This window comes from Phallusia mammillata, chromosome 2 (assembly GCF_965637545.1).
Source record: "Phallusia mammillata chromosome 2, kaPhaMamm4.hap1.1, whole genome shotgun sequence".
NCBI classification, from domain to species: domain Eukaryota; kingdom Metazoa; phylum Chordata; class Ascidiacea; order Phlebobranchia; family Ascidiidae; genus Phallusia; species Phallusia mammillata.
Window position 1 is genome coordinate 24,099,522 of NC_137253.1, and position 23,025 is coordinate 24,122,546.

The following is a 23,025-nucleotide window of genomic DNA, read 5'->3' on the forward strand; positions in this document are numbered from 1 at the left end:
TAAATTGATTCCAGAAACAGGAGAATCTAATTTTCTTTCCAGTGCACTAAAGTTTTATTAAATAAACTAGGCTAAAATTCTCAATTCCAGTAAACGGGCAGAGAATGACAACGAACACTGAAACGATCCAAGAAAAAGCTAATGGCTTCGATACAGACATTGTATATTTGATCAAGATCTTAATCCTGTTGCACATCACGACTACATCACCATGCTGAAATCAAACAACAACAGCATTGTCGGTTATGTACGGTTCTGGTATCTGGGTTGGTAAAACGCGGTGTATATCAATAAGCGATTTTCTTTGAAGGCCGACGATTCTTATCTTTAGTTGCCGAACCACCACACCAGGCCTCAACCCAGGGTACACTATACAATCAAGTCTTTGTGGCCAATGTAGCCGGTCTAGACGTTGTACGGAAACGAGGTGGTAGGTTTGTCTTGCCGAAACACCGTCTTGTAAACATGTAGCATCGAGCCTGACTCACGGATTCAACCAAGTAAACAAATTGAGACTTTCGCTAAAAGCAAACCCCAGGGAACGATGCGAAAGTCGGAAGCCGAAATTCCAAACTTGTCTCTTGAGCCCAAACCGCTAATTGTCAACGGGAAAAAGTCTTTTTCAGCGTCTTCAACCTTCCAAGAGGACAACAAGGTCAGTGACGAAAGATTAGATAAACATCTTCATATGCCACCCACTTACCAAATTACCCGACATCATCAGTTACTGTCAAAAACTTTCGCTGTCGCGTTTGCGGAGTTATAACAACTTGCGGGGGCGTCAGAGGTGTGAATTTTCTTCTCCAACAATTTATAGTTCCAAGTATTGACGGAAGGTTGCAGATTGTCAATGATGTGTGCTGGTTTAGTTATGACGCAAGCTCGCTTTTGGTGCGGTCTCGGGTGCCCACTTATTGAGTTAGGTGAGATGCGTCAACAGCCAATAAAGAATTGGCAACTACATGTTATTTTCACCGTTTCACCACCAAGTAAATTATCTGCATCCATTTTGACTGCAATTGAATCATGATGGGTTTGTGGACTTTTCGACACGAATTTTCCGTGCAAGAAATTCTGCCATTGCAATCCTACATGCATACAATAGCATTTGAAGTGGATGGAATTTATTGACCCAACATTGATGCAAGTCGCCTTGTTGCTGCCAAACACTTCGTGAACAGTGGAAACGCACGCTTGCACATAAAAGTCGGCACAAGAGTGACCTGCTAACTAGAGCGGATCGCTCCGTTGGTTACAGCAACGACCGCGTGGGATTTAACTCTTTAGCATGTTTTTGCATTCCACTTACATCCACGTAGGTTCGGATCTTGCACGTCGTGCGGTGAACCGATCCCATGACCCCGTTTTGTCGATGTCAGGGAGAAAGATGCATCGTGTGTATTTGATTACGGCGTAAGGATTTAACCTTTGCTGTGGATTTGCCAAATATACTTTAATATTTCACGGTTTGTGTCATCTATAAACATTCAACGCGGTTTGTGTTCATAGAGCAGACACAAGTATAAGCTCAAAGTGGCCCAAACGATTCACCTATTTCCGAGTGTCAAAGCGGCAGTGGGGACGGACCAGCAAGCGATTAAAGTTAGTCAGTCAAACTTTTTGAGGGAAGGCACGACCCAGTGCGCACAACGGTTTCCTCAAGCGGCGGAGACGAGCAAAAGTTCGCTTTTCCGCATGATTTGCTTGACAGTTTGGGTTGCCGGCCTATCGTCCCCAAACGCAGTGGACCAATCGCGGTGTGACGTCGGTGTCGTAACGTGATCCGGTGACAATTGCAAACTTGCAGACTGCTAGCATCAACATATTGTCCTGCAGCAGCCAGCCTATGCAGAAACCACAGCCTTTTTTCGGCGAAAAGAAAAAAAAAGCAACGTGACGAAGTAGCGAAGGAAAATCGTTGCTGTTTCATGCGCTCCAGAAAAAGGGAGGTATTTGCTGGTGGGATAATCAAACGCCACAATGTAGCGCATTCAACAAGAACATAATCGACTATGATAGACGATACTTGAAAAGCAGTAAAGCAGATGCATTTTGCAAAGGTGGTGCTGCGTCGAGATAATAGACGTTCCCTGAGGAGGCATTCAATCTCAAGGTTTTAGCGCGCCGCGGTGTACATCAGGAGACCGTAATAAGCGCATACGGGCTTCGATGACAGCTGAAAGCTGCACTTGACTGCCGGCCAGACTAACTTTTTAACCTGAATTTAACTTAAGCCGAGCTCTGGTTGGTAGGGAACGTGTAATTTCACGCGTCTGGAGGAAACCCGAATGATGTTTAATTGTTTTATAGAGAAAGGTGCTCAGTTGTAAATGCTCTAGCCTGATACTTCCGAAGACATTCAAATTTGTAACAAATATTCTTCTACAGGAGTCTGTGATTAGTTCGCTAGAAAATTATCACAGCACTTAGCTGTTGTTTTTTTGAACTTTTTTGGCTTCCAGCTAGCCAGAGATGATGTGGACCGTATTGCTCTCGCTGGTAGCTCTCGCGCAATATTCATCAACTCAAGAATATTACAACTACGAAGACAACTACGAACCAGAACCAATAGGCAACGGTAAGAGGATATGTTGACTTCAGTCGATTGTTTGTAACAACACAGACAGCATGTAACAAAACCTTACCTTCAACATTATTTTTAGATCCCTTTGGGGGAGACTACACGACGTGGGGCAGTGGATCTGGGGTACGTTCAGATTTGTGCACTACACATGCTTTAAAATATTTGATTATAATACTAATTACAAGTATTTTATATTATTCAACGTTATGGGAACAAGCTATGATCATTATCATAGACTTGGTTTCTGGCATCAGACAGATTCGATTTAAGCCATTATGTTTTTCTAGTACCTTGTATGTTGTGTTTTAACTATGTGTTGATCTGATACCAATACAGATTTAAGGTGGTTTTGTATATTTGCTAATAAGACTTTTTTAATATAGGACGGTGAAGTTGCAAGAGGTAAGACATTTCTTCTTCCAAGCATGATTTTTAAATTTCGTAGTGTGCTTCCGGCTAGACATACGATTATTGACTTTGGCTTTACACTGACCGCGGAACAGCGTCAGGCTTGTTGAACATAAACATCTTGTGTCATTCCTTATCAAACTTAAATCTTGAGGTTCAGTTGGTTACAGATGTGTAAGACGCAGAATGTTTGCCAAATGCCAAAATAGTGAATCTCTTTGTATGATATTTTGCACTTGTTATCTCTGTTTTACCGTGAAAACTACTCAACAGGTCAATTCGCAATCACCATTAAGCAAAAGTTTAGACCTCAGTTGCTCAACCCAGCCAGTCCCTTGTTTACACGGGTGTCCAATGATCTTGTGTCAGCAGTAAGTACAAATCCTGCCTTAGAACCTTAACCACACCGGCGCTGCAACAATTACCGTGCATGCAGCTCACCATTTACCTTAGCAACTCAATCTACGTGAGTGAAGGCGACTTTACCGTGGAGGTGCTGAAATTTGAACCGGGCCCTGGCATTGGTCGCACTCAAACGCGCGCTATTGTCGACGTTGAGTTCTTGTCACCGCACAGCGCTCAACAGAGCGAGCTGGAGTACAGCATGGAGCAGCTCATTGGCACTCGCCTCGGAAGGACTCGAGTTATTGACGTCACAAGTAAGTCGTTCGATGACGTCGCAAATTGTGTCAACGCGTCCTAGCCAAAAAGCATAAAATGTTTATTAAAAACTGGGTAACTGAACATGAAAAAGCACATTACATTGCCATCTTTTAGCAAACGTTTAACGACGTGTAAACCAGTGGTCGGCAACCGCCAGTCCGCGGCCCGATACCGGTCCGCAACGAGTTTGTTACCGGTCCGTACAACTTTTCAGGTAAAATGCTCTAAAATATTTTGCCCATAGATCCCGGGGATGATAAACTAATTTAGGCGTTTTCGTTGTTAAATATTTAAAGTTTTCTGAAGACCGGTCCGCGATAAAATTTCAGTTTCAAAAACGGTCCGCAGTAGAAAAAAGGTTACCGACCCCTGGTGTAAACGATTCAATGCAAAGCAGAATCAGGTTAGATCAGTTGCTTCTTAAATGAATTTTAAATCACATGTACACATCATATTTTCATGCAACATGCGATATCGTTTTGCTTTACATTTTGCAGTGATCCCAATATTGGTTGATGTCCCCGCTCCGGTGGTAAGTGTGAGATCGGTTCTGTTAAAAAAAATCGATTTCACCCATACTAATATCAATACAACACTAGGTGGAGTACCAAGCCTTGATCACCTACAGCAAGCCGTTTAACAGACAATTAAAAGACAATACATCTAGGACTTTTAGACGGGAAAAGAAGGCTGTTGAAGCTGAGGTAAAAAATATGGAAAATACAAAAGAAATTTGATAACAAAGTTATTGTTTCCAAACTTCACCAAACCTGTTTCTTAGATTCTTCTTCAAATGGTGATCAAACACACTCTGCCAGAATCCGACATTGTAAGTAGAAGAAAACAAAAAAATAGATTTTTCACACTTAAAGTGAACTTTGTAAATATACGTAAACTGTTTTAGAATGCACGTACTGCAGATTTTGATTGTAAATCTGTTTGGATAAAAAAAAATCATTGATAAAAATTTAGGATTAAACACAATAGGGTTCGACCGTTCTCGCCAACGCCCTTGTATGATAAGGATAACTAAAAAATAAATCAACAGACCTCGAAATGTACGCATACCCATGTAGCAAAGCATTTTACTCGAAACATACCTATAAAAGCCATCCTCTATTCCCAAGCCCTTTAAGTTATTCGTACATTGTGAGACTACGGTGGCAAACTCCCTGATCTTATTTAGGATTCTATCGAAGTGGAGAGCTTCAGGGCAGCACGAGGTCGGCGTAGTACTTCGGCTGTGGTCAACATGCGTCTTTCCAACATGGACGAGAGCACTGTTCAGCTTGCGTTGTCCAAGCTTGTAGGACTTCCCATCACAAGGCACCGGATCACTCGAGCAGGTTTGGACATCAGGGATGATTGAGATCAAATACATGACTTCGTTTATCATGCAGAATAAGGCATGCGCGTAACATACCAGAGACCCAAGTTTTGCTCATTCCACCGCATAGAACTGTGCTCCGCAACTGATGTAACATAAAACGATGTCCGTGACCTAAGAACCTTTATCGGAACAAAAATCAATTATTTAGGGCAAATTTAAACATTACCGCTGATTAGCAATTACAGTAGTTGTGCTTATTGAAACAAACACTCATTAAAGTAGAGTAAATAACGAAAAGTCACGCAGCACTGGTGTAGAATATGTAATTGATCTATGCACAGAATCAGTAATGACTTTGTGATATGTGAACGTGTTTTGTTTTCATTTTCAGCATTCCTCAGAGTCGGTAAGTACTTCAGTTCAATCATATAAGATGCATGCGTAAGGTTGTTGACTTCTTTAGTTTTTTTGTAATTCTTATGTCCTTAAGTTCCTGAAGATGAAGGTCCTCCACGTGGGGATGTAGATCCAGAGCCAACTCCACCTCGAGAAGTTGAACCTACACCCCCGGATGTTGAACCGATTCCTCCAGATGCCGGTAAGTAGAAACATTAGATAAAAACAATTTTGTTTCCCCCAAAACTCCGCTAGTATGCCATGTAGTATGAGAAAGAGGTGCATGCAACACTTTTTCCTTGTTACCTAAACATCATGAAAACGTGTCAGACATTAGTCGAATCATACATTAGTCATTTGTAGATACACAATTGCATTTTGATAATACTTGCGAAGAGCATACTTCAAACACACAAATTTCCATCTGCACCTAATGTACTGTTGGGTGAATTTACACCATAGTGCCGCTTGAAAACCAAAACTTGTTTAGTGCTGCCAATCTAAGAACTCCATTGACAGAATCTTAGCTGCCCATATGTACAACACATCTGCGAAAAATCAATATTTATTCATGTTTTCAGAGCCCACACCTGAGGTACCTGATCATTGTAAGGTAATTCGCGATCCTGAACACGGTGGCGTTCGCTGTAACGATACCAATGCTATCTACTCGGCGTGTACGTTCTGGTGTGGCCCTGGAACTTACTTGGCCGGTGCCAATCAAATCACGTGCGCTGAAGATGGACATTGGTCACGTGATGCTCCGTATTGTATTCGTAAGTGATCTAAGACAAAGATTGTGTCCTCAAACCTATAGTAACACTTAGATACTGCCGCACATGTCATGTAAGTTGGCATCCCTAGTTTTTTCGTTGGAAATATAACCAACAATCCATATATGAGTCGACATGATATAATAGTAAAAACCTGCACGTTTTTTTCCTTCATCTCGTCACGCTTTTTTATATATGTGTGTTGGAAGAGGAAGTAGATACTCCTATACGGAGTCCCACTTAAAAAAATAAAAGTTACCACGTTGCGCTGTTGGCTTTATGTAGCTTTTACAATGATGTTTTAAGCTAAAAAATACTATTAGATGTTATGTGTAAAACAATGAAATGCGTTCTTTAACCACAAACGCAGCATTGACGGCATTTGCGACGTAAAATTTCAGGTGTGTTTTGCGAACCTCATTTCCAAGAGCTGGTAAACGGCTACTTTACTTGCACGTCGCACAACGAATACGACTCGTTCTGCACATTTGAGTGCAACGATGGTTACCAGCTGATTGGTGAACCAATTTCAACCTGCCAATCAACTGGCCAGTGGTCTTCACCTCTACCAGTATGCGAACTGAGTGAGTAGATTTCCAAACTGTTACTGTTTAATTGAAATACCAGTACTTATGAGCATGTGAATTAAATAACATTTTTTAATACGAGTTAACAGTAACTATAAGGGATAAGCTGTATTTAAAGTTTCATCAAATCCATATAAAGGTTAGAAGCTATGTACAAGTAATCTTTTGTTTATTTCCTTCACTGATATCAGTTCCACACTCGTATCAGGACCAATTTGCAATGCATTTAACCCCTCTTAAAGCCCCGCAGTTATGTAATGTTTGTTGATCTTAACTCCTAAAGTTATCTACTAATAAGAGCAAAAAAATCAGAGCCAATTTTTGGTGTGTAAACATTTTTTTGCTCAGATTATTCAAAACCGTGAATAGTGTACCTTAGTGTATCTACTAATAAATGTATGACAGTGCTATCACAAGACCCTTGTGTTAATTTTTCACATTTGCAACGTTTCTACAGTTCCCATTGACTGTGTTGTGAGGTTTGGCAACTGGAGTGGCTGTCAGGAGGGTGGTGTACGAATTCGTGAGTCGTATGTGGCGGTGCAAGCTAACGATGCTGGTATTCCATGTCCGGATACATTACCGGTTGACACCAGAGGTAAAACAGAACCAAATGTAGAATAAAAACAAGCTGACACGTGTGTTTGATGTTACATAAATCATACGTACCTCCTCTGTGTACATTAAACATTCTCTTGTAAACCTGTGGCGGATTGTTAAGTTAGAGTCACAGAGTAGTATTTCAGTTAAAGTCACAGAATACAAACGGATTTCAAGGAAGTTCTACATAGTTTATTAACTCTACTTTGCTCGCAGCGTGTTCAAACTGCGTTGTGGAGTGGGAGCCTTGGGGTGCGTGTGGCAGCGGTATAAGATCCCGAGCGCAAGTGATCACCACACCAGCAAGTGGTGGCGGAACGGCTTGTCCAACCGAGCTGGAGTCGGAAGATGAACGTAAGTTTTTGATATATTCATGGGCTGTGCCAGGTCAATTTCATTCATGTTTGGATTATAGTAGCGTATCAGCTTGTTGCAGCAATTAAGAATCGCATTTGTATGTTGTCCACGCAAAAAATGTATATTCTCTGAGTAGTATATTGTGCAATCACGAGTCACCAGCGACACGGTGTGAGCAAGACACCAGTCGCGTATAAAAACAGACTGAAAACTTTCATAGTCCTAAAGTCATTAAAGTTACCGTTTGTTTATTAGGTGTGTATATATATATCACATACTTGATAGGCATCTTTCGTATTTTATTCAAAATAGACTTTCGGACTCTTTTTCTCAGTTTGTTTCGACTGTGTTGTCGAGTGGCAAGACTGGAGTGAATGCGTAAACGATGCTCGATCGCGTCGTCAGCAAGTAGTCCAGGCTGCAGTTGGTGCCGGAGTTTCGTGTCCCGAGCTCCAAGTCGAAGCTGAAGAATGCATCCACTGTGAGATTGGCTGGGGTGAGTGGGAAGAGTGCTCCAATGATGTAAGAAGAAGACCCCAGGTAGTCGTCAGACCAGCGGTAGGAGCAGGAAATTCATGTCCTTCTCTTGATTCGGAGTCCGAGGCTTGCATCGACTGTCTGGTGGACTGGGGTGCTTGGGGTGAATGTGCAAATAACCAACGGGAGCGCAGCGAGTATGTTCTAGTTAACCAAGTTGGAGCTGGAAGGGCGTGTCCGGATTTGCGCACAGAACAAGAAGGTGCGGTGTATACACTTTAAATATACTGTTTGGAAATGAAAAGCTAAAATGATATTGTGTTGCTTTTTGTGATTATATTGCTAATCGTAATATAGCCATCGCGGTGAAATTTAACACCAGGATGCTGTGCACAATTTACGGCACAGAGTTGGCCAACTACTCGAATTTTAAGTGGTCTGCAATGTATTATACTTTGCATACCTGTATTAACAGATTGCGTCGACTGTGCTGTGAGCTGGGGCGAGTGGTCAGAGTGTTCTCTCGATGTACGAACCAGAACCCAAGTAGTTACCACGGCAAACGTGGGAGCAGGCAAGGAATGTCCAGAACTACAAACAGAATCGGAGATTTGTATCGATTGTCGGGTCGAATGGGGAGCATGGGAAGCATGCTCGAATGGACAGAGATCAAGAAGTGAGAAAGTGGTGATTGAAAAAGCGGGAGCTGGCGCCGATTGTCCGGATCTGAACGTCGAGTCCGAAGGTAATCTATGTTTTGTTCCGATAGATGTTGCACGTAGTTTGTTGATTAGTAGCTGTTGTGGGAAACATTTACAAAATGTGTGGTATACAAACGGTAGCGGCAAACTGGAAGTTTACAATTTTTCGTTTTAATTTGGCGACTTCTGTGCTAGTTCGCGACGTTGCTTATCAATCCAATATGTCATAGGTCCAGGTTAAAACACGAAAACACGATGTTGCCATTTCAGATTGCTTAGACTGTGTTGTCGCATGGGATAACTGGGGCGAATGCGCGAACAATGTACGCAGTCGGTCACAAGTTATCGTCGCTGAAGCTATCGGGGCAGGAAGGGTTTGTCCAGCACTTGGCTCCGAATCAGAACCTTGCATCGACTGCCAAGTGGATTGGGACGAGTGGAGTCAATGCGCTGAAGGAAGCAGGACCCGAAGTCAGAGAGTTTTGGTCGAACAGGTCGGGGCTGGAGCCGCTTGTCCAACGCTTCAAGACGAAGTGGAAGGTAAATATCGGTAAAGAGTACTGGAAGAGAAAAGCGGATGTTTTTTAAATGCGTCAGTTACAATGACATAACCTTGTTATCGCTAGGGGACGATTAGGTTCGTTCAAAACAAGTCTCGTGTTCAGCAGATAATGAGACAATAGCAAGATCGGTTTCCTTTTCGAAATCTGTTGCACGGTTTGCTGCCCAGCGTCAATAACCACATGCCTACTTCCTCTTTGCAGATTGCTCTGATTGCGTGGTCGAATGGACAGAGTGGAGCAAGTGCGTGGATTACCTGTCGGAACGCACGCAGGTTGTTGTTCAGGAACCAGTTGGTGCAGGAGCTGCCTGTCCTGAACTTCAAACAGAGAGTGAAGGTAATAATATAATTTCAGGCGGCTTAACCGAAATTCAAACGCTATAGTTAGGTAAAGAAGTCTAATGGGTAAAGCTACTATATTTATGGGTCCCCTTCCCTGAAGGGGACACATATTGTTTTTGTCCGTATTTTTTTTTTTCTTTTTTCTTTTTTCTTTTTTTCTTTTTTTCTTTTTTTCCGTCTAACGCGGATTTGTTCCCACGTTTTGGTCAAGAAAGAAGGGTTCAAACTTTTTCAAATTTACACACATTACAGATATTGGTCTAAAGATGGTCCATGTGAATTTTGACCCCGTTTGATCCCTCGGTTCACCCACAGGCCCCCGAAACGTAAAATTTTTAACGCTGGTTTGTAATGCTCGTTTGGTAAAGAAGGAGTGCTTCAAATTGATTCAAATTTGGACATATGTTAGTTATTAATCCAAACTTGATCCTCCAGAAGTTTAACCCCGAATCACCCAGCGATTCACCCACAGGCCCCCGAAACATAAAATTTTTAACGCTGGTTTGTAACGCTCGTTTGGTAAAGAAGGAGTGCTTCAAATTTATTCAAATTTGGACATATGTTAGTTATCAATCTGAACTTGATCCCCTAGAAGTTTGACCCCGAATTACCCAGCGGTTCACCCACAGGCCCCCGAAACGTAAATGTGTCTAACGCTCGTTTGGTCAAGAAAGACACTGTAGGCAGAAGTACCAAGAGAGTAACTCACTGGTTTACGATAGCGGGAGGGCTCAGCTTGACGTCGGACAGACGTTTTACGAGACGTCGTTTCAGTGATTAGAAATCAGCTGTTTTGCACAGCAATGCTATGTCGTTTTATTAAGTTATCACCCACATTTTTGGTTTTGGCGAAGGTTTTACACCTATGGCGTGATTTAAACCTAATAACCGTGCTTTGGTTTTGTATATGTCAAGCAAAACTTTGTTAATCAAAGTAAAGATGAAAAAATGAACTTGACTTTTTTGCCAAATAAATGTTTTTTTAAATGTTCGTTGTCAGGTTGGCCGCCGCATGATTACGGGTTACTTAAGGTCAACTAGTAGGTATTACAAACACTGTTCAGAACTTTCTTTCGTCATAAGGTAGCGTTTTTTTTTGACAATCAATTTAGGAGTCAATGCTCAAGGCATGTAAAAATTAGGCTTAACGGTATTGTTGAACACTCAGCACGGCGTGCTATTGAAAACGGTGTCAAAAGGTCAAACAGTCCTTTGGCGTGTGCACCCTGAGAGGTTACTACAGGTCAATGGTATTCGTTTTGGGAAACAAAGTTAAATGAAAAACAATTTGTTATGTATACACTTGCAGCAAATTGCTTTTTAATTTAAAGTGCCTGTAACACAACTGTTACAGCTTTCTAAAAAAATTGTGTTCAAAACCCGACCTTGGACGACAATATCTGGGTCAAAGCAAGAGATTAAATTAAAGTATTTGTTACGTTTTTTTTAATGTTTTTGTAATTATATGACAATAATAGTGCAAAAAGAATATGAACAATTTGTTTTATTGTTGGGTTAATGCTTTCTAAAAATTTGTCCTTAAGAATATAAAAATCACCGCAACATTTTTATACTGTCAATCCGCACAAACACGCGTGTGGGGACCCATTTGTTTTTGTGTACAAAAACAATCATACGTGTAGATTAAATGATGTGTATAGTAAATTGGTAAATATCATGTAGAATATATAAAATGGAAGTATATCAGAAAGCCACTCTTCTAATTTACATTTTGAAGTAGTCAACCTATATCAAAGCCAACGTAAAGTTATTAAACTAGAACAACTGTCAATAAGGATAGGGCGTTTAGCAATATATTTTCCAATTAACGACGAGGCAAATTTTATTTCTGCAGATTGCTTTGATTGCGAAGTAGCTTGGGAGAATTGGAGCGGGTGCAACGAAAACGGCGTCAGAACGAGACAAACAATAATATTGGCGGAAGAAATTGGAGGTGGCGCACCTTGTCCGCCTTTGGAGACCGAGGAAGAAGGTAAGTGACTTGAATGGACACCTTGTAGGGAAGATAAAACTTAAAAAATACTCCTTTGCATACAGCTTGCCAAAACTGTACTGTCGAGTGGGGACCGTGGGAGGAATGCATCAACGGTGAAAGAGCAAGAGCCCAAGTGGTCGCTAATCCTTCTATCGGCCAGGGGGCACCTTGTCCATTACTCAACCGCGAAACCGAAGGTATTGGTATAAAACTATATCGCGTCTCATCAAAATCAAATGTACGTTACGAACTAACTTTTTTAGCGTGTGGTGACTGCGTGTTGGAATGGGGCGAGTGGGGAGTTTGTAGCAACGGACAGCGGGAACGTACGCAAACTGTTTCACAAAACAAGATAGGAGCAGGAGAGGATTGTCCCGAGCCAAGCATAGATACCGAAGGTGTGTTATATGTCAAACTACACATTTGAATGTCGGAGCCAGGATTTTTAAATGTATTGCACGCAATCCTAACAAATTGAAAATCTTATATTCCAAGTTTTATTGAAACACTTCAAAGACATTATCAATAGAAAACGTATCAGTAACAGAACCTTGTTCAATTTTATGGAATATTTCGTGTCGTATAAAGTATGTGACCTAACTTAACAGTACAACTTTTTTGTAGTCTGTATCGATTGCGAAGTAGGCTGGGCAGATTGGAGCGAATGTCTTGATGGAGTTCGCGTTCGCTTGCAATACGTCACGCAAGAAGCGGTTGGAGCTGGATTACAATGTCCAGAATTGGATACAGAGTCAGAAGGTACTACGTTTAATTTAATGTTCACGCCAAAACCTTGTTTCTTGAGTTTGTTTGAAAACAAACGTTTATAGTAAATTTAACACGGCCATTTTCGACAAAGAAGTTTCAACTTTTAAGCCAGAGATTTTACTATGTGGCTGAAAGTACAAATTTTTGGAAGTGTGCAATTGCAGAAGTCGATTATGATAAAATATCGGGGTTTAATAAAATCTGAAATAACAGGATGTGTCAACTGCGTTGTTGAATGGGGAGAATGGGGAGAATGCGACGGCAGCAATCGTCAGAGAACAATGTTTGTGAAGGTGCAACCAGTTGGATCAGGGACTGCATGCCCGGAACTACGAACTGAAACCGAAAGTAAGATTCCAAAATGTTTTAAACAAATTTCGTTTGTGTAGGCTATAGTTGTAAAGCGATTTGTCAACCAAAACTAAACAATAAACTGTTTTAGTTTGCCGCAATTGCGTACTGGAATGGGGAGATTACGGTTCGTGTATAAACAACAAGATGTCAAGAAGTCAATTCGTATCCGTGCCAGCAATTGGAGCGGGTGCCCCTTGTCCATCAATCCAAGCCGAATCAAACCGTTAGTACAGTCTCCTTGCCACCAGGGCAAATTATTTAATTTGTTTAACAAATACTTTTGCACAGCTTGTGCCAACTGCGTCGTTGAGTGGGGTGAATGGTCCGAATGTACCACTGGAAGGGCAAGCAGAACACAATTGATTGCTGTTGAAGCGCTAGGAACGGGAAGAGCGTGTCCAACGCGTCTTCGCACAGAGAACAAATGTGAATTTTTCTGTGCTAAGGAATAGTACCACTGACCAGAGCTCATATTTGTGTGTAAAGGCTATATTAAACCACCTGTATAGCTTGATCAACAAAATCACTGTCAAAAAGCTTTAATTTGTTGAATGCCTTTACAGTTTGTATCGCCAAAATACAATCAACGGAAGCTGCTCCAATCACCGACGCTTCGAGTACTGTGGCTCCAAGCACTGAGCCAACGCCAAGCACTGTCATTGCGGGAGATACCCGAGAGGATGTTCTCTGCAGATTCGTCCGCACCTTTTTGGGATACGGTTCGAACCCAAAACTACGCGACATTCTGCTTCTTGCGGACGAATCTGGTAGTATCGGATGGCATAACTACGAGAAGATTAAAGCCAGCTTTAAGGTTTGAAAACTTTGGGTTAAGATTAATGAAACTTGTTTAACACTACTCGTTACTCACAAACTTTCCATCGATTTTATTTTCCATTTGCTTCGTCACTATATTGTTAAAAGGGATCTACTTTGTCTCAGAGTTGTCAATCCGGCTCGGCTTTTAGGGTCGGGTTTCGATTAGGGCTTGAGTTCATTAAAGTGGACCAGTTTGCATCTGATTTTGCACTCGGCATCTGTATTGCCACAAAAAAAAGGTTTAGGTCGTTTCGGGCCATTAACTTCGGGTTCGGCAAGCTTACAACTTTGCAATGGCCGCACTGAAAATATCTACATCGCAGATGGTTGCCAGAAGCATACAAGGTGGAATCGGGGAGCAGGAATCACAGATTGGTATGATGTCGTTCTCTCGATGGGCAGACATTGACTTCAACTTCGACTCTGGTCGCACCACGGACGATGTGGTCAATGCCATCGATCGAACAGTATTCCGTGGTGGCTACCGCTCCAACATCGGATTCGCCTTACAGAATGCAAACAAATGGATGTTCCAACAATCAGCAGGTTAGTTGTTAAGCGCTACAACCAAGCAATAGCAAACTGAAGCTTTCGTTACTGAACTAGCAAGCAATAAACGATTTCTGCACAAGCACAGTTTTACAGACAAGGAAATTAGTTTTGAAGCCCGCGATATCATGAGTAGGTTCGGTTAGCAATGTCAGGGGCGGGTTAACCAGCGGTTTTTGTCTAGGTATGCGCGGCTTCCCTGGCAGAGACGACAATATTGACCATGAAATTCTCATCGCTACTGATGGTTGCCGGACCTCAACTGGATACTACTTGGATCGGGCGTTAAAGAAAATAAAGAAACGAGGAATAAAGGTGAAATATGCATGAAGTTTCAGAAACCTGGTTAATGTGTCCAATGTGTTAAAATCCTTCACAAATTTAAACTGGAAAAGCGGCCATTAACATAGTCTTTCCTGGTAGCTTTCGGTGATGGCTGTTTATGCTCGCGACCCACGTTGCCAGGAGACAGTGCGCAGTATGGTGGACGACCCAAGCGAACTGTACGAAATCGGCAACTGGAGCGAGCTGGAAAACTTCAACAAGCGCATAGAGAATGGCGAGTGTAGGCCATAAAACGACAATCCAATTTTCAAGCCTTCCCCCACAAAAGCTTCCAAGTCGTCGTCAAATGCATGCTTTCGGCTGATTGATGGCTCATTGTCGTGCGGGACACTTTGCTTATTATTTCAATTAGTTCCAGTTTAATGTGTACATAGCAGCTTCGTCGCAGTAAAATGCGAATTTTTCCACTCGCTTTGCAAAACTACAATCTTTCTTGGCACCCTCGGCAACCACAGCGTATTTAGGCAAATATGGTAACGCCGCAACGGTGAACAGTTCTTGTAGCTGTGTTTAATTGAGTGGTACGTCATGCTTTCCATGTATATATAAGTGCTCTTTTGGCGGCATAATGTTCAACTTGTTTCTATTAAATATCGACGGACAAACAGGCATTTACAAACTTTTTTAACTCGCCAATAAAAGCTTTCATTGAAATCGCAAGCATCGTCGTCGTTCATAAGGTTCATTCATATATAAGGCATAGGAAACAAAAAATGCTGATCATGCCTTAAGGTATATGTCCAGTGGTGAACATTAACCATATTCGCCGAAACATTCATTCGCACAAGAAGCGACCCAACATCTGGTGTTGTGTGAATGTCAGCTTAATGACCATGTGGTAAGTCAAACCAGAAACAAATAGGTCAGAATGGGAACACCGATCGATAATGACCGAAAGACCAACATCACCAATCGTATATCCTTGAGAAAAGTAGGTCATGAATCGAACAAATATGTATTGTATTGGTTTTTCACAGTCAAAGCAATTAGGACAGAAACAACACGCACCAAAGAATGTGACGCACAAAAAATAACAACACGATGCATATTGACTTTTTTGTTTGTTCAAATAAGTATTCGGCCTTGGATATTTTAGCTGACATGACATCAATCATTCTTTTTCGACTTTTTCGCTTTCAATTTGGATATTTCCAATGCCTTATTATGCAACTGTTGCATACCAAAATCACGTTTCATATTTTCCTGAAAAAAAGAATTTTTAACTGGGTCTGAAAACAACAGAAATCTTTATGAATTTACACAAACCTCAGAAAAAACATATTTGATAAACTTTTTCTTTGGTCCAATCATCGGGCGCCAGTCAGCCATTTTACCATCCTCAAAGACAATGACAGTAGGGAGTTGGGATGACAACGTAGATGTGCTAACACCATACCTAGAAAAATTGCAACTTGGTTGGTGTTTGTTCTGTTGTAAAGAATGTGTATTGATATGTTTATGTCCTACTCTTTGGCAGCATCAGGATATTTCCCAACGTCAACTTTTCCAAAGCGCAAGTATTCAATAGCAAATTCATTAGAGAGTGCAGAAAATGCAGGAGAAACTGCTCGGCAAGGTGGAGACCATGTGGCATGAAAAAGAACAACCCATGTCACTTTGGGATCTTCTACCAACACATCCTGCAAAGTAATTCCATAATCCTAATTTTTAACCCCAAGAGCAAGATAGTACTGGCAAAATGTTTGGAGTAGAAGCACACACCAAAAATGACAGATTGTTTAAATGCTGTAAACAATTTTTCAAATCTTACCTTGAGAGTTTTATCACTAAAATATGTGATTTCCTCAGGACCATCCTCAAAGTTTTCCGGAAACATCCACAATCGCACTATATAGAACACAAGCAAATGAATTTCACAACTAATAAGGCATATAGATTGTTCCCCAAATAAAATTATATTAAATATCAATACATTTATCTCAACATATTGTTATAATGTGGATATAACACAACACTCACCTAAACATAGTGCAGTGTAAATTATACAAAGTCTAACATCGAGACGATAGAAAAGAACTGCATTGGCAAGCTTTGAATACATAAGTACTGTGGTGATCATCTGTTCCAATGATACTGCAGTTCGATTTTTCAAAACCATTAAGCACATAAAGAACATAAACATCTCAACTTCTCTCTGAAATAGTAAACAAAACGGCTCATGTCAAGTTGGACTAAATTAACAAAGTTTTAGGGTTTTGCATTTAATCATGTATAAATGAAGAATGTTTTTACATTTGTAATCGCTAAAGTTTATTGCATCAGCTACTGCAGAAAATACAACATACCCAGTCAAAGGTGCACAATTCATCTTGCTCTGAAGGAAGGTATGAACACATCGGCCAAACTTTTCGCACAAATACAAACATGATGCTTAGTAGAAGACTTGATATTAGTCCCGGTGTAAGTGATTTCTTCCATGATTTGGAGTTTTTCAGAAAAAGCAGCAAGGGCGTTATAATTGCCATTGGAGAGTCCTATTTATCACAACCCTTATTCCTTGAACCTATTGCAACGTCTTTCACTACAATCTACAAATAACACCCTTAATATACAAATAACAAGATGTTTATGCCATTGCCAGCAAGAAGCACGTAAAACTGCCATTAAAAACAATCTGTTACTATAATACGCAATCGCCTTTATACATAATCATCAACTTAATACTAATGAACACAGGCTAAATCGCAACAATCGCATGCAAAAAATGCCAAAAATAAACTGCAGTTGAATTGATAACGAAAAATAACTTGGCTGTTTAAACGACCCCACCATGTCTGAACTAATACATGATTAACCGAGTCATGAAAAACTAAAGATAATCTTATTAGCACGCGAATAAACCTTTCACAGCGGCTGCTGTCCCAATTAGCACAGTCGCATTTTATTCACAGCGAAATTTGCCCAATGGCCGGCATGAAAATTATTCATGCGAATCAATGAAAAGTGCTGATTTCTATTTTATACGTTTCAATAAACCTAAAAAAGTATAATATTTGGCTATTCTTTGATTGAGCCAATTTAAAGCATTTCAGTTGGGTAATTTTTACATTAGGATTTACAAAATATAATTTATAAGAATGTCCAAAAGCACCTCGGTTTCGAAACATTTAGCTTCTTCAGCTTTTAGGTAGAAAAGTAGGTATAAGCCTAGGTTTGTTAACGTTTACAAAACTTAATTTTCTGCAGACCATGCGACTTCTGAAACACGGGGTGTATGGAATTAAGTGGAGTTGTCGTCCAAATTGGAACTACCCATTGTGTTGTGATTGTTAACATGCAATTATACAAAAATAAACTAGGTTTGATGAATTGCCAGGCTATTCATTACTCAGCAAAACCTTGTTGCAAGTCATGCTCGAACAGTAACGTTGGAATCTACCTGCGAATCTTCAGTTTCTTTGATACTGACCCGACTTGCTCCATTGGGCCGAGACACAAGAACCTTACGCAGCACAAATTTTTGCCCGTGAGTTTCGGGAAAAAAGGATAGTCTTTGTGACACAGCAGAAAGTCTGTTACGTTTCCTTTCGCAAACTGGTTGACGAACATACACATTTTTTATACATCATGGAAAACAACGTGACATCAAAAGATGAAGGAAAGAAGAATAAGAAGTGCAATAAATCGCTTCTGCAAAGATACAGAGAAGCTACGTATGAGGAGATTTTTAACAAAGTGTTGGTCCCAATATTGTGTGAATTCTGTGCCACGTTGCTACACACTTTCTACGGTTCTATGATCTCGCCACCAACATCACCAATTGTACACGCTTCAATAAACAGGTATGATATTAATTAATAAAGGCGTATGACGTGTGTTTGTGCAAAGCGTGTTTTGTTTTTCGTAAATTGCCATCGGGCTGCAATCTTGTTTTCTTTTGCAGAACAATACTACCTGGAGAAAATGCAGCAGATTACGTTGTTAGTGCCCTAATGCCCGCCTTGCAAGCTGGTTTTGCTGTATGGATGATCATTGTTGTCTTCATCAAAATCACGTAAGTTATGTCTTTATTGCGCGTAATTCGATTTACATTGACACTACAGGTTTTTTGACCATATTTCTACAGAGTGATTCAATTCAACCCGGTAATGTCGTTTTCGTTCATGTTAGTGGGTCTGCTCTCGCCATATATGTTCATACCGTACGTGATTGCACAACTTTTTGGATCAGCTACCGGAGCGTGGATTGCTCAGGTCTGTCCGACAGTAGGCTACACTTAGGCTAAGTTATAAATGTGTCTATTAGTATATCCGTTTTGTTTAGTAATAAAAGCTTTCTGTAGCTTTTTAGTTGACAGCTTTTCGTTAAACAAACGAAATATTTTGATTAATTGAACGCATTTCGCGCAGTCAATCAAGGGAGATGAGCCCGGACCATTTCGAATTGCAGAAGGCCTGAACGTTGGTGCAGTGGTTGGTGCCGAAGTAATGAGCACTGGTGTAATGGTGTTTTTCGGTCTAGCTATGACATTTGACAAAAAATATGATCAGGCAACAGGTCCAATGGCAATCGGCTTTACTATATTTCAAGGAATACTGGCAGGGTAAGCGCAACGTCGTTTTTTCGGTAAATCTGTGCGCGTTTGTAAAAGTTGTAACATGTTAGCCAAGTTTATGAACGAGTGTGGCATACGCCATGCTTTTTTAAATGTTTAAATAGCGTTACGGGAGAGCTTTAATTTAAACCTGTTGCAAAGTCAACAACGCATGGCAATCACCATAGTGATACTTAGTTCGAGTTACGAATCAACAACGGCGGACCAAAACCCCTATAGCCTACAACAAGTCTTCGTAAAAAAATGACTGCTGACTACAGCTGATATTAAGGCTGTACTGACCCTGGGGTTAGACAATTCCTACAAGGCTAAAACCGAATACTGCTTGCTTTCGTTATTTTAAATAACATGAACAAAAAACATTTTTGGCATTTTTTGCTACAACATAACATATGTTATAAATAAGCTATTACTGCCAGCCATAATGTTTTTACAAACGGATGGCTCTTTCAGCAGTTTTATTATAATAAGCCGACGTTAAGACGTCCCAAACAAGACATCATCAGGGTATTGACATAAATTACAACACTGTGCTTTATATCGCCTTTATTTCGTAATGATAACTTTGTGTTGTAAGTTATGTCATTACCCTGATGAAGGTAGTCTCGTATGGGACGTCGAAACGTCGGCTTGTTTTGGTAAAAGCTACTGGAAAAGACACCTATTTGTTAATAACATGTTATGTTTCGGAAAAAAATAACTCGGTGTTAAATTGTCTTTGAAACCAAGTGTAGCTGCACAAATAAACTCAGCTATCGCACTTAGGGCGGATTAAAGTTATTTGGGCGCCTGGCTTAAACTTGGGAAAAGATCCCATGCACTCACTTTCATTTGTACAAACAATGGGGCAAAAAACTTGGGGATTGCCATCCTTGGTGATGTAGGGCCCTCCTTGTAACCCAGTCAGCATCCCCATTTATCCACCACTACCAGGGCCTAAATGCTATTTTATTGTGTGCAGGAGATGGGTAGGTTCCAGTTGCTTTAACCCATCACGAGCATTTGGACCATCACTTGTGATTGGAGACTGGAAGCATCACTGGGTGTGGTGGGTTGGACCCGGAGCTGGTTCCCTGATTTTTACAATAGTGTACATGTAAGTTATAATAGCAGGTCTTAACAGAGTAACTTAGCCTACATGTAAAATGCAATAAGTTTATTACGTTTAGCGACAGCTTCGCCTATAAGTAGTTTTAACACAAAGACAAATTTAAATTAGACGAGCATTTTCTTTTGCGTAGGACATTTTTTGCACCAGAGGGAAAAGCCTGGGGCGTTCGTATTCCAAACAAATTTTTGAAAGAAAAGCGTAAAGAACACCCTACTGAAGTTACCACCATGAGCAACAACCACACCAGCCATCCAGTCTAATTAAAAGGGATCGAATTTGTGTACCTTTGTTTCTGTACCATATTGCAACTATAACCAGCCGACTAATAATGTGAATACAGCAAAATGTAATCTACTTTGTGCTTTTTTTCCAGTTAAAAATGTACTCATCAAAATAACTATAGGTAAAATAGTCTTAACAGCGCGAAAACGTTCAGAAAAGATAATGTACAAATTTACGACGTCAAAGTGAGGTTTAACTTACACTACAGGTTAACACCTAGGTTGATCACTATTGAAAATCACAGAATTCATGCGGTTTAAACACCTCTTGAGCAGTCCAATCAAGCAAAACATTGCGAGAAAAACACTTTCGGGTATACGCTGCATGTAGTTTACCTATTTAAATTTAATAAAAGTTAAAACAAAATCCTAAAAAAGTAATATATCCAGTGATTTCTGGCGTATGTTTTAAACCAGATGCAAATTCGACTGCTAAATCAAAGTCTCGGAGATTTCTGTGTTTGGTGCTCAGGATGGCACTTTCAAATACTGTTTGTGTGCACTTAACGAAAGCCGTTAAAGTGTAAAATTCGGTGGCGCGAAACTACATTGGATTTTGGCAGTTTGGTTGTTTCTGTTGTGTTACGCAGAGGATATATTGCAGGGGTTTTCGCTTCGTTATGATAACATTACAAACCGTTCGAACAAGATTCAGCTTATGTCGCAGAAGTATAATTGTAAAAAAGCGGATAATATACCTAGATTAGAACAATAACCATCAGGTTTAAAATACTAATCAAGCTTTATTGCCTTTGGTCTCTCTGGATTGTTGCTACAGGTTTACAGAGTACTGTGTGTGCCGTAATTAAAGAGTTACAAATGGACATGTTTTTTTTTCAGTTTTAAATCTTTGGGTTTTTTTTGTGACACTATTTCCAATATTTAGACTAATATTTTGATAAATCTGGTTTATTCATCCTTGTTCTTACTTCTATAGAATCTCATCTGAGAGTAAATAAACCTGTAAAACATCAAAAAAATAACCATTCGCTAGAAAAAGTACTAACGGCAAGAATAAATCAGCACAAATTCAGAAATTGTTTGTTCTAATGAAATATATTACTTGCCCTGTTTGCTGTAAAAAGCTGCAATGTATGTCAATACATATGTACAATATGACCAAGTATTGCTCATCCAGCAGTTTTATTGTAAACAATCGACGTTTCGACGTCCTATACAAGACGCCCTCATCAGGATAATGACACAACTTGCAAGACAAATTTTTTTTTAAATCGACAAAATGCAAAACACACACATGTAAAACAGCGATAACAAGATCGTGCGGCTGCAAACTCGCACCACCGTAGCGATAAAACAAGCTCAGTGGTGCAAAAGCGACCGATAATTTATCGGCATTAGAACATCTGTTTTAACGTTCATTGTGTTGGCACGTGAATGGATGTTCCAGGACTCTAGGAAACTTCGCTTGTGATAATCAGTTTCCTTCACCAACACCTGAGCAGCAGAAAAATTAATGCTGTGGTGGTGAGTCGTTGCATGGTTTGCCAACGCTGATTTCTTCGCATCATTCTTGCACACATCCCTTTCGTGCTCCTTCCGGCGCGTATTTAGACTTCTACCAGTCTCACCGATGTATATTTCGTCACACTCCCCGCACGGTATAGCATACACCACACCCCTAGTTGCAGTAGCATCTAGAGCAGCGGTTCTCAACCGGTGGGCCATGGCCCACTGGTGGGCCATGGAAGCATTTTAATTGGGCCATAGACCAATCAAACAGAAAGCTTTAAAAAAAGTACTTTCATTTGTGTCAGTACTCTCAATTTTACAAGAATAATGGCTTGGGGAGGAATTGAGAAGGAATGTAAACTTATTCGAATTAATCTATTTACGGCATAAAGTTACGTTGCGTTACTGCAACACCTTATGTTTATGATGTAATAAACTACTTTGTGATTACAATAAGGCCTGATAATAGCAGCATATCAACTCTCCAATTACTCTGGTCATAACCAAAGTATATGTAAAGTGTTTACATAGACTTTGGTCATAACTGAAAGTGCTTGATTAAAAGAAGGGAGAGTGCTGTTTTATGATTTTTTTGTTCTGAACCTATTTTATAGTTGTTGTTTTTCTTTCATATAAACTTACTGGGCCACAGAATTTTTGTTGAATGAAAATGGGCCACGAAAGAAAAAAGGTTGAGAACCACTGATCTAGAGGGTCTTTTGGGTGCGACAGCATCTGACGTAGGGTGTTTGCTGGTTTGACCCCAACCGATACTCCGAAATCGGTCAACATACGACGGATTACATCTGTTAACCCTGGTGTATGCTATACCGTGCGGGGAGTGTGACGAAATATACATCAGTGAGACTGGTAGAAGTCTAAATACGCGCCGGAAGGAGCACGAAAGGAATGTGTGCAAGAATGATGCGAAGAAATCAGCGTTGGCAAACCATGCAACGACTCACCACCACAGCAT

The 23,025-nt window shown here is 40.5% G+C and overlaps 3 protein-coding genes across 3 annotated transcripts; 2 read left to right on the plus strand and 1 right to left on the minus strand.

Moving 5' to 3' along the window:
• The first annotated feature begins 2,364 nt into the window (after positions 1-2,364).
• LOC145215472 (uncharacterized) lies at positions 2,365-15,259 on the plus strand. Its single transcript, XM_080084170.1, has 30 exons — positions 2,365-2,578; positions 2,664-2,707; positions 2,968-2,986; positions 3,266-3,363; positions 3,429-3,651; positions 4,153-4,187; positions 4,255-4,359; positions 4,437-4,484; positions 4,842-5,001; positions 5,377-5,391; positions 5,476-5,583; positions 5,963-6,157; positions 6,556-6,738; positions 7,199-7,339; positions 7,558-7,695; positions 8,033-8,437; positions 8,651-8,920; positions 9,147-9,416; positions 9,641-9,775; positions 11,636-11,773; positions 11,839-11,973; positions 12,040-12,174; positions 12,401-12,535; positions 12,758-12,892; positions 12,987-13,121; positions 13,187-13,324; positions 13,462-13,712; positions 14,041-14,263; positions 14,451-14,581; positions 14,690-15,259. The coding sequence occupies exons 1-30, from the start codon at positions 2,473-2,475 to the stop codon at positions 14,840-14,842; spliced, it is 4,407 nt and encodes a 1,468-aa protein (XP_079940296.1). The 5' UTR covers positions 2,365-2,472; the 3' UTR covers positions 14,843-15,259.
• A 295-nt stretch (positions 15,260-15,554) lies between these two features.
• LOC145215474 (thioredoxin-related transmembrane protein 2-B-like) lies at positions 15,555-17,200 on the minus strand. Its single transcript, XM_080084172.1, has 6 exons — positions 16,918-17,200; positions 16,592-16,766; positions 16,383-16,459; positions 16,079-16,251; positions 15,878-16,007; positions 15,555-15,814 (listed from the first exon to the last, which is right to left on the minus strand). Exons 1-6 carry the CDS (start codon positions 17,095-17,097, stop codon positions 15,719-15,721), a joined length of 831 nt encoding a protein of 276 aa, XP_079940298.1. The 5' UTR covers positions 17,098-17,200; the 3' UTR covers positions 15,555-15,718.
• Positions 17,201-17,867: 667 nt separating this feature from the next.
• Positions 17,868-20,636, plus strand: LOC145215473 (aquaporin-8-like). Its single transcript, XM_080084171.1, has 6 exons — positions 17,868-18,414; positions 18,516-18,626; positions 18,699-18,825; positions 18,982-19,175; positions 20,149-20,283; positions 20,429-20,636. Exons 1-6 carry the CDS (start codon positions 18,200-18,202, stop codon positions 20,556-20,558), a joined length of 912 nt encoding a protein of 303 aa, XP_079940297.1. The 5' UTR covers positions 17,868-18,199; the 3' UTR covers positions 20,559-20,636.
• The last annotated feature ends 2,389 nt before the right edge of the window (positions 20,637-23,025 follow it).

Excerpts from the sequence above, each read along its gene's own strand:
- LOC145215472 (XM_080084170.1), top strand. The coding sequence starts at position 2,473 with ATGATGTGGACCGTATTGCTCTCGCTGGTAGCTCTCGCGCAATATTCA. Across the intron at positions 8,438-8,650 it reads TTTGCGCACAGAACAAGAAG|ATTGCGTCGACTGTGCTGTG; the intron begins GTGCGGTGTATA and ends CTGTATTAACAG. Across the intron at positions 8,921-9,146 it reads TCTGAACGTCGAGTCCGAAG|ATTGCTTAGACTGTGTTGTC; the intron begins GTAATCTATGTT and ends TTGCCATTTCAG.
- LOC145215474 (XM_080084172.1), bottom strand. The coding sequence starts at position 17,097 with ATGGCAATTATAACGCCCTTGCTGCTTTTTCTGAAAAACTCCAAATCA. Across the intron at positions 16,460-16,591 it reads TTACACTGCACTATGTTTAG|TGCGATTGTGGATGTTTCCG; the intron begins GTGAGTGTTGTG and ends TGTTCTATATAG. Across the intron at positions 15,815-15,877 it reads TCAAATATGTTTTTTCTGAG|GAAAATATGAAACGTGATTT; the intron begins GTTTGTGTAAAT and ends TCTTTTTTTCAG.
- LOC145215473 (XM_080084171.1), top strand. The coding sequence starts at position 18,200 with ATGGAAAACAACGTGACATCAAAAGATGAAGGAAAGAAGAATAAGAAG. Across the intron at positions 18,415-18,515 it reads GTACACGCTTCAATAAACAG|AACAATACTACCTGGAGAAA; the intron begins GTATGATATTAA and ends TTTCTTTTGCAG. Across the intron at positions 20,284-20,428 it reads ATTTTTACAATAGTGTACAT|GACATTTTTTGCACCAGAGG; the intron begins GTAAGTTATAAT and ends TCTTTTGCGTAG.